At 48.4% G+C, this 10919-nt stretch overlaps 1 protein-coding gene across 1 annotated transcript; it reads right to left on the reverse strand.

Annotated features, from left to right (window-relative positions):
- Window positions 1–2474: 2474 nt before the first annotated feature.
- LOC310917397 (bile salt-activated lipase-like) lies at window positions 2475–6998 on the reverse strand. Its single transcript, XM_083875565.1, has 11 exons — window positions 6891–6998; window positions 6467–6617; window positions 6118–6240; window positions 5593–5790; window positions 5363–5493; window positions 4838–4945; window positions 4497–4614; window positions 4038–4224; window positions 3589–3792; window positions 3155–3352; window positions 2475–2709 (listed from the first exon to the last, which is right to left on the reverse strand). The coding sequence occupies exons 1-11, from the start codon at window positions 6954–6956 to the stop codon at window positions 2505–2507; spliced, it is 1689 nt and encodes a 562-aa protein (XP_083731691.1). The 5' UTR covers window positions 6957–6998; the 3' UTR covers window positions 2475–2504.
- Window positions 6999–10919: the final 3921 nt, after the last annotated feature.

Raw genomic sequence — 10919 nt, forward strand, 5'->3', positions numbered from 1 at the left:
ACACTCCCACAGAGAAGAAGATCTTGGCCGGCTATGAAGGAGTTCAAGCTGCCTCAGAAGTGATTGGTACTGAAACACAGCTGCTTCTGGCACCCCAATTACCAGTGCTGGGGTGGATGTTTAAGGGAAAGGTTCCCTCCACGCATCACGCCACTGACACCACATGGAGCAAATGGATTGCTCTCATCACACAGCACGCCCGTATTGGAAACCCAAATCGCCCTGGGATTCTGGAAGTCATAACAAACTGGCCAGAAGGTGAGAATTTTGGATTATCATCTGAAGAAGAAGAAAAGCAAGTAACGTGTGCTGAGGAAGCCCCACCATACAATGAGCTACTGGAGACTGAAAGACGATATGCTCTCTTCACTGATGGCTCCTGTCGAATTGTAGGCACTAACCGGAAATGGAAGGCTGCAGTTTGGAGCCCCACACGACAAGTTGCACAGGCTACTGAGGGACAAGGTGGGTCAAGTCAGGTTGCAGAGCTTAAAGCTGTCCAGCTGGCTTTGGATATTGCTGAACGAGAGAAATGGCTGAGGCTCTATCTCTACACTGACTCATGGATGGTAGCTAATGCTCTGTGGGGATGGCTGAATCGCTGGAAAAAGGCCAACTGGCAGAGCAGAGGAAAACCCATCTGGGCCGCTGACATTTGGCAGGACATCGCTGCCCGAGTAGAGAGACTGACCATGAAGGTTCGACACGTGGACGCGCACGTACCCAAGAGCCGGGCTAATGAGGAGCATCACAACAGCGAGCAGGTGGACAAAGCTGCCAAGGTGAAAGCATCACAGGTGGATCTGGACTGGCAGCACAAGGGAGAACTGTTCTTAGCTCGTTGGGCCCATGATGCCTCTGGTCATCAAGGAAGAGATGTGACATACCGATGGGCCCGTGACCAAGGGGTGGACTTTACTATGGACAGCATCTCACAGGTCATCCACAACTGTGAGACCTGTGCTGCAATCAAACAGGCAAAGCAAATGAAGCCTCTGTGGTATGGTGGACGATGGCTGAAGTACAGGTATGGGGAAGCCTGGCAAATTGACTACATCACCCTTCCCCAAACCTGCCAAGGAAAGCCCTATGTGCTGACCATGGTGGAAGCCACCACTGGATGGCTGGAAACCTACCCTGTGCCTCATGCCACTGCCCGGAACACCATCCTGGGCCTGGAAAAACAAGTCCTGTGGAGACACAGCACCCCTGAGAGAATTGAGTCGGACAATGGGACCCATTTCAAAAACAGCCTTATAAACACCTGGGCTAGAGAACATGATATTGAATGGATATATCACATTCCTTATCACGCACCAGCTGCCGGAAAAGTTGAACGGTGCAATGGACTACTAAAGACTACCCTGAAGGCACTTGGCAGGAGGACCTTCATGAATTGGGAAATGAACTTAGCCAAAGCTACCTGGATGGTCAACAACCGAGGGTCTATTAATTGAGGTGGTCCTGCCCAGTCTGAACCCTTGCACACAGTGGATGAAGATAAAGTCCCTGCAGTACATATGAAAGGCATTTTAGGGAAGACTGTTTGGATTAATCCTGCCTCAGGAAAAGGCAGACCCATCCGTGGGATTCTCTTTGCTCAAGAACCTGGTCACACTTGGTGGGTAATGCAGAAAGATGGGGAAACCCATTGTGTACCACAGGGAGACTTAATTTTAAGTGAGAACAGTGTGTAACATTTTATTCTCTATGTGTATGCATATCTTTGTAAGAATGTATTGATTTGGATATGATGTAGATGGTAATCGAATAAGGGGTGGATTATGTCCTGGGTTGCAGTGTAGGATGTACACAAAGTATTTATTCTATCACCATCTTCATGAACTGTTGAAACCAGGTGGGCTAGTGTTTTCCCAAGCCCCCTGCCTCTTCTGCTAATGGCCTTTGGAGTGTCTTCTGCTAGAGGCCCATTAACGCCTTTGGGGTGTCTTCTGCTAATGACTTTTGGGGTGTCTTCTGCTAATGGCCCATGAGTCACAGGTAACTCCCTCCACACGTTATCTCTGTTAATGGGCCATCAAGGACCCATTTCACACTTCTCATGCTATTGTGAGATGCTCTGCTCAGGGGGAGGAGCCAAGCATTCTCACCTGGATGTAAGCTGGTATGTGGGACAGTGCAAGGGCACTTATTCACTGGATTCCCAGAGGAGCAGGGCTGCCAGACCTTTCTACAGGATCACTGCTTCAGGAAGAGCACCTCACCTGGACTGCTTCCACCATCCTGCTCAGGTTGTATTCTGACTCTGTCAGTGATCCTTTGTGTTATTGCATTTATTTTATTTTACTTTTATCTTTTTACCATTCTTCTTATTAAATTATATCTCTGACTTGGAGCCTCTCATTCGTTTTACTTTCAAACCATAACAGATGTCCTTTCCTGACGGACCTTAATGTTGGCAAGAAAATCCTGCCATGGCAAACAAAATGAGAACCAAAATCACTCAGTTACAAGCAAGTCTTTAATGAATTAATTCAAGGGGTTCAGAACATTAACTCTGCCTGGGAGATGTTGGCAACCTGCGGCAGCTTCAGATAGGCCGAGTTCCAGAAAGTCACGTACTCAGACCTCAGGTCCTGCTTCACAGAGTTCTTGTTCATCTTGTGGTTGATCTCCAGGTAGTACTTGCCCTTGCTCGTGTAGGCTGGCCAGGAAACGGACACATCCGAATGCCCGTTGTTGGGATCACTGGGGGGAAAAGGAAACACAAATGCTCAGTTTTAGCAGGCCAACTTGGGGGTGCAGTTTAAGTGTGTGACCATGCAGAGTGTTTGACACTGGGGCAAGCAATGGGAATTCTGCCTGCCAGGAGTGAGTTGATGACTCACAGTCTCCTCCCTCCATCTCCACCTGCATCATCCCTGGCTTCACCCAGGGACTTACGCCCTGCCTGAACACCAGGATTTACCAGAAGTAAACCTCATCAAGGGGAAGGTGAGATCGTAAGTTATGGAAATGCCTCTGCCCTCCCCAAGTGTGCTATGGATGAGGAGAACCCAGAGCAAATTCCAGCCCTGTGAGACACAGAGCCCTGGTCCCAACACAAAGGCAGGGAACTTCTGGAAGTGAAAGTGGAAAGTTACTGGGCAAAAGCAGCAGCCTGGAATGCTGCATCAAACCAGAGATCACTCACCCGGTCCTGGCAAAATTGGTCCAGTAAGCAATCATGGCCTTCGAGACAGTCCTGTGCCTGGGCCAGTAGCCCAGGGGGGTGGCAAAGGGCTTCCCAAACACGTACTGCAGGTCATCAGCATGGTCTGCCCCCACCCAGCTGGGGTACACGGGCATGCGGGATGGCTCGGAGAACACGTAGCTGTAGGTCTTGCCACTACTGGGAAATACAAGAGACTGGCTGAGCAAGGAGAAAGCAGAAAAAGGGCTGAAAATTCAAACCAACGCTCCAAAGACCATCAGGGCCAGAGATTCAGTCTTGCAACATCTTCACATGCATCCACTCACATGGGCCAGTTTCAGGAGAAAACACCCTGAGGCAATTTTCAACTTTCCTGTCCAATTCTCACCCTCACCATCCTCCATCCACAACATCCCCAGGGCTGAGCTGCTCACTTGGCATTCTGCAGGTGTAGGTCCAGTGCCAGCTGTGTGGGAATCAGGAAGATGTAGTCAGTCATCAGCGCCACCACTGTCTTCTTCACCACCTCTTGATCGGGTTTGTCACCCCAGCTCTGTGTGTAGATGTTGTAGGTGGCGTTGGCTCCAGCCTCGCCCCTGTCCACGGTGAGGCCTTTGATCAAATCATAAACCTCATCACTGAAAAGACAAGTGATATTCATTAATTACTGACCAGCTATTTCAGGTAGGGCAGGGATATTGCTTGGTCCTTTCTCTTGAAGGCTCTGGACTCATCAACCAAAGGCCTGGGCACCCAGGCTTGGAGTCACATCCTGCTGTAAAGGCAGTTAGACTCATCTGCTCAAGTCTAACTCCTCGGGGCTTGGGAGCTGCATAAAGAGAAGTTGTCCCTGTTGAGGGTCCTAAGGGCAGGTGTCACTCACGCAGTGACTTTCACCAGTGGGCGGTTGATGGCAGGTAAATCCACTCCAGCAAAGAAGTGCCCATCCATGTCATTGACCCCAGCGATGTAGTCGATGTCAGCAGCGTTGGCAAAGAGGTTCTCTGGTGTGTCTGGGAGGAAATCCCCATCAACAACAGGAGAGAGGGCGAGGGTGTGCACCAGGGGCACTGCAGGAGACAAGAGTGGAGTCCGTTAGGAGGTGAGGAAACATGGATATGTGGTCTGGCATATCCCAAGAAGAGGCTGAGGTGTGCAAGTGTTCACCTGGTCCAATGTACATCTGTCTACAGAGAGGTGACTACAAGAGCTCTCAGGAATGTCCCTTTTCTGAAGGGCACAAACACTGATCCAACATTCCTCCCCATTGCCCCAGAGTCCTGCCAAGAGCTTGGGGAACCCATGGTGGCTGATGGATTGTATCATGGCCTGGGGCACTTACTGGGCAGGTTGACGAGCTGCAGGTGGTAGGCCAGAGTCAAGACTTTGGGATCAGAGCTGCGCAGACAGTTGGCCAGGATGGTGGTGTTGTCTGTGGAGCAGCCCACCTTTTCTCCAAGCTGCAGGAGAAGAGAGAGAGAAATACCTTAGTGTTACCTCCCAAAGCCAAGGGGTTATTCTCATAGAAGCAGAGCTGTGGGTGGGTTTTAATCCCAAAGCAAAGACTTCACAGCCCTGTTGGGCACAACACTTGGCCAATCTCTTCTGAGATGTGGTCTTCTCTAGGGAATTTATTTTTTGGTTTTTATAAACCTAATCCTTCAGGCGTGACTTGCACGTTACCTTTTTGGCCCAGAGGAGCGGGTCCCTCTGGATGGCCCAGCTGCAGACCCCTACACCGCTCTGGCTGATGGCTCTCTTGAACAGGCCCTTGTTCTTTGGGGACAGCGTCTGGAGAGCAAAATGGAAACAAGAGGGCTTTGGGTACAGACTCCTGAGAACACCATGGCCTGCCAAACCAGGTGGACAGCCATGTGGGTTGTGCACCTGTCTCTGGGAAAGCTGCCAAGTCTTGTGATGTTTAACAGTCTCACTAGGAAAAGTTCAAAGGTGAGATTTTAAGAGAACCAGAGGAGAAGAGATATGGAAAGTAAAGGCTGTTTCCCCACAGGAGATGTGGCTACAGGGGTGGGATTGATGAAGCTGAAGAAGGAGGAGCAGCTACAAAGCACTGAGGCTGACCATTGCTGACCTGGCCAGCACAACATGGTAATGAGGCAAAGGGAGGAAAGCAGACGAGTGCCAAGGGCTCCCTCTCTCCCATTGCCAGAGAAGGGGCTCTGCTCACAAGCAACAAGGATAATTCACCTGCAGGGAGACGCTGGTGGCACCAGCCGATTCCCCAAAGATGGTGATGTTGTCTGGGTCACCCCCAAAGGCCTTGATGTTCCTCTTCACCCAGGCAATGGCCATGTGCTGGTCCTTTAGGCCGTAGTTCCCTGAGGGACAGACATCAGCCAGCAGTGAGCAGCGACACAGCTGAGCTGTCCCTGCCCGGCACCCGGGACAGCGCCCCAGGGTGGCATCAGCTGTGGTACCTGGCAGGTTTTCGTCGCCCGTGCTCAGGAAGCCCAGCGGCCCCAGGCGGTAGTTGATGGTCACCACGATGACGTTGCCCCGCACGGCGATCTCCTCCCCATCGTACAGGTAGTTGTCCAGGAAATTGGCTCCCTGGCTGCTGCCGACCAGGAAGGCGCCGCCGTAGATATAAACCATCACAGGCAGCTTGGTCGAGACTGGCAGGAGAGGAACAGGAGCAGAGTGAGCCCCCACTGAGCTGCAGCCTGCTGCCCTCCTTCCTCTCATCCCCTGCCTTAACATCGTTCCACCTGCCCTGGGCAGGAGCTGACTTGATGCTCTGAAAGAAAATCCTTACTCTGCTCAAGATGCTGGTCCACCCAACAGGCTGAAGGTGAGGGACAGTGTCTGACACAGATCCCACCTCTCCCCCTGAAAATCACTGCTCAGCACCTGCCCACTTAGAACACAACTGCTGAGAGAGGCTCCAGCAGAGACAAGGCAGGTGGGGAAGTCCATCCCCCAGGTCCCTGCCAAGCACATACTCTGTTTCCTCCCCTGAGGGATCCAGATGTTCAGGTAGAGACAGTCCTCGCTCCCACGGATATCAGTCTGTGTCAGCGTCATCTGCACGCAGCGTTTCTGGAATTCTGTTGTCTTCAGAGTGCCTGAAAGGAAAGAGGAAAGACCAGTTAAGGGCAACAGCTCCATTCTCTGCTTGCAAGGTGTTTGCTCACCCATCCTTTACTCTCTGATTCCGGTGCAGTGGCAGCAAAGCCTCCCCTGCCACTGTGACCACGAGCAATATGTTGTAGCATTTCCCACATGTACTAGATCAAAGAGTGCGAAGCAAGAAGCAAGCCAAAAGAAAGGCATTCAAAAGTTGGACCTTACCATCCCAGCCAGGATGAGGTTCAGGGTCTTCCAGTCTCTTTGGTGGGGCAGCAAAGGGAATCCCTCTGAAGATGTCAACGTAGCCCTCAAAGAGTCCCAGCTTCTTACTCTCACCTTCCACAAATCCTCCCTCGGTGAGCACCACACCCAGCTACAGGCGGTACCATGGAGGAGAGAAAATCCATTGCTCTGTCCTTCATTACTCTGCCTTCCCACATTGCCACACATTCACATCCCGCCCTCCTCATCCGTGCCCTTGGTCCCTTGTGCAAAGCCCCTGGGTGCCACTGGAGCTGTGCCTGGGCAGGTGTCCTGCAGTGCCCTCTGGAGCAGCCCGGCAGCAGCAAGTCCCCCAGTCCCAAAGACAAATGGCAGAAGGAGAAAACCTTCAGCCTTAGGCTGCAAACCCAGCCTTGGTACTTACGGTGGCAGCCCAGGCTACCCCGATGTAGGAGCACAGGGCCAAGCCCAGGATGTGCCAGCGCGCCATGGTGAGGCCAGCCCTGAGGGGACAGTCCCAGCTGCAGGGCTGTGTTTATATAGCCACGAGTGCAGGTGTGTGCCCATACCAAGGGCCAGGCTTGGCTCGGGCTGAAGCAGGGCGGCCTCCACACCCTCGTCCTTCAGTAGCCCGAGGCCAGTCCCTGACTCATGGGCATGGCTGTGTGAGAGCCCTGCAGGTGCTGCTCCTGTGGGCTGGAGGCCAAACCAAAGGAAACTGATTAGTCCAAGAAAATTCCAGAGAAATCTAACACAATGGAGTCTTCAGAAGCCTCATCCAAGCACAGGTGACTGAAATCAGATTAGGCTATGCCTTAGAACATATTATCTACGTTCTCATAGCAAGGCTATGAGAAGCCTTGCACTTGTTGCACACATGGGGAATGTAAAAGATTCAAAATGACAGCAGGCTTTGAAGGCGATTCCATGCAACAGCACCCAGATTGCTCACTGAGTGCACACATAGTCCAGAATTTCTGTCTCCATTTCATTGCCATGTCTATCAGAAGGCTTGAAGTTTCCTTCCTCCTCATATCTCTGCAGGCTCATGGCAGCTGTCCTTTGTCATCTTCACCACTTGTTGAGTTTGTCAGAGAGAGGGGAATACACAGCTTTGATAGTTATCTCTAACACAAAACCCCTATGTCAGTGTGCAATACCTTTCCACATTTAACCGCAGAGCTGGTAGAACATCTGTTGATAAGAGAAGGAAAGAAGGAAAGGATTCATGTGGAATTTATGGGGAAATGAGAGTCTTCATAGGAACATGCAAAAATGGAGTTTGTGTTCCAGATTTCTAAAAGGGGAAAAGCAATGGATATCTTTAACTTTGGGTTGCTTTAACTTTGGCCCAACCTCCCTTGGTCACACACTGGTACCATAAAAGTCTCTCATGGCACCACTGAAGAAAGAAATTTTTTGAAAATCCGTTCAAAACTACATGCAGTTGTACACTGACAGAGGAGCTCTTCACTGTCTGGTAGAAAACCCTCCAGTACTTGGTAATGATCTGTTTGAAATGTGGTGGCAAGGCTTCTCCATCTGGATTTCCTCTCCTGGAGCTACTAGAGCTGCTCAGTAGGACAATCTTTCCATGGTTTCCTTAAATATAAGAGAGGATTGGACAGAAGCAACACAGGTCCAACCACTATGGCTACCACTACGTTCTTCTATTTCATTCGGAATGGCGGCTTATATACATTTCTATATAGTTTAAAAATTCAATAGCTTTTTCATTTGCACACAGCGGAGGAATGAATGCAAACATACATTATTTAGTTTACTTTTAAGGTGGCTAACACGTGCCTATTAACAACTCTATTCAGGGACCTTCAAAACCTCATTATTTTTCCCTGACACCTTAATATCTAATTCTAACTGTGCCACAAGCTTTACTAAGTAATTTTAATGGCATCACTAGCTTTAAGGCCTCAGCAAGGCCTCAGGTCAGGGCTCAGCTAGCGTAGTTCAAGATCTAGATATAAATCATGTCCTCCTTCCCTGAGGAAATCTGTAACAAATCCCCCTTTTTCTTTTTGAACTACCCAGACTGAGTCAAAGGCATGACTAATTGCATTTTGCACACATTTTATGACACAGGGCACAGCTATTAATATAACTATAATAATAATGAGAAGAGTGATTCCAAACTGGATCAAGTCCTTGATCCAACCAGCAAAACCAAATTACTTGATCCACCTGTCAAAAGGGGTATCAACAATTACAATTTTTCTCATGTTACTTCTTAGCTGTCTAAGCTGTTCATAAATTGAACGAGAGTGATCTGACAAATTCATGCAGCACATGCCTTCAAATTCCTCGCATCCATGCCCTTGAGCAAGGAGAAGGTAGTCAATGGCATCTCTGTTTTGAAGCACTGCATGGCGGATGGTTTTAACATCCGCAGCAAATTCACTCAACATATTAGATGTTATGTTAATTTGTTTTGATGTCCAACAAGCTAAGGTTTGTAACTGGGTGAGAGCTTGTGCTGATGCAACTCCTGGGGAAAAAATTGATGTTACTATTACAGTTGGGGGTCCCCGCAATGATACTGAAGATTTGCAGTTGGGATCTAACTCAAGAACATCGCGTTTAGATTGCCAGGGTGTTTGTGAAAACTTTGTAATTTGATGAATGGAAGGAGCAAACAGGGTTAATTTCTCAAAGTAACATGGGCCCCCTGCAGCTCTCTGGGGTACGGCAGACCAGGCTGGATCCCCATAGATAAGGAAAATTCCAGATGGCAACTTTCTTGAAGCATCTTGTGGTGGTGCTACAAGCTGTGTCCAATTGTTGCAGTACTCTGTACTACTATAATACAATGGGGATTTAGGGAACAACCAAGTGTTGCCAACTTTGGATTGTCGTACATGACCAAATGTCAAACAATAATTACCTGGTACAGAACCAAGGAGATCAAATTCCTGTGGCTCAGTACTTATTACTTTAAGATTTTGCACGATTGCAACAGCTTGTGCTCCTAAATAATTTCTTGGAATTTCATGGATCTCACACCAAATTTCAGAATGAGTGCGAGTGGACACAATGGGCTGATGGCACCACGCGTTCCAAGCTTATGTCAGATTAGAATATATTTTGGCCTGAGTCCAGTTTTTGAACTCTGTCATCGAAAGCAATGGAACTCCAATTAAACAGGTGTGAAAAGGACTGGATGGTGTCGCTAAAGACAGACAGAATGAATCTTGTCCAGTTTGATTGGCCCATGTGATCCACATATTTTCCCTTTGGTCAATGTTGAGCACTCCAAACACTCCTCCTGTAAGGACAATGTTGAGAAACATGAAGTTCAATCCACAGCATTTTGCTGGTACTTTTGGTCTTTTTCTCCAGTGTTCTGCTAAGAAATGCTTATAACTTACAATAACTTAAAATAACTTAATTTCTATAAATGTAATTATACAAACTACTTATTTCACACTCTTTAAAATTAATTTTGATCAGTCTCAGGATCGTCAGAAGGTGTTCCAGGTAGGTCATTGTCATCTGGATCGTTTTCACTGTCTGATGGTATTCTTGCTGGAGGACACACATGGGTAAATCGATTTGGCACCCAGACAGGACCAGCTTTGTGGACACACACATATATCCATGACCATTAAACAACACTTGACTTGGTCCTTGCCATTCACCCATTCACATGTTTTTATGATAAACATAAAGTCCTGGGATTGCCTGCGGCCTTCCCTCTTTTATTGCGTGATGATATATCATGACTGCAGGTTCTTCTTGACCTTCTGCTAAACATAAATAATTTAATGTAAATAATGCTTTTGACAATCTACTAACTACATCAATGTCATCGATCTGTTTTTGTTTTGCTAGATATTCTTTCAGGGTGCGGTTTGTTCTTTCTACAATAGCTTGGCCTGTGGCAGAATGAGGGATCCCTGTGATATGTTTCACCCCCCATTGCTGCATAAATCTGGCAATTTGCTGACCGACATAGGCTGGACCGTTGTTGGTCTTGATTTCCACAGGAACACTCATGACTGCAAAACAAACGGACAGATGTCTTTCCACATGCAAAGCTTTCTCCCCTGGTTATGCTGTTGCCCAAATGAATTTAGAATATGTATCAACAGTGACATGGATGTATTTCAATCTTCCAAACTCTGGAACATGAGTTACATCCATTTGCCACAATTCTAGAGCTTTCAGTCCCGTTGGGTTTGTACCTAGCCCCAGTCCAGGCCCATGATGACTACATTGAGGGCAGGTGCGCACAATTCCTTGTGCATCACTCAAAGAAATCTGAAATTGTCGGTGCAAGGCTCGTGCATTTTGATGGAATGTTTCATGGCTGTTGCGAGCCTTTTCAAACTTGTTCTGAGGAGGAACAAGGATAACACAGCTGAATGCAGCATCAGCTTGTGCATTGCCTTCTCCCAAACCTCTGTTGCACTGATGACTTCTGATGCGCATAACACAA

The sequence above is a fragment of the Zosterops lateralis genome (genome assembly GCF_965231275.1).
Source record: "Zosterops lateralis genome assembly, chromosome: 20".
NCBI lineage: Eukaryota > Metazoa > Chordata > Aves > Passeriformes > Zosteropidae > Zosterops > Zosterops lateralis.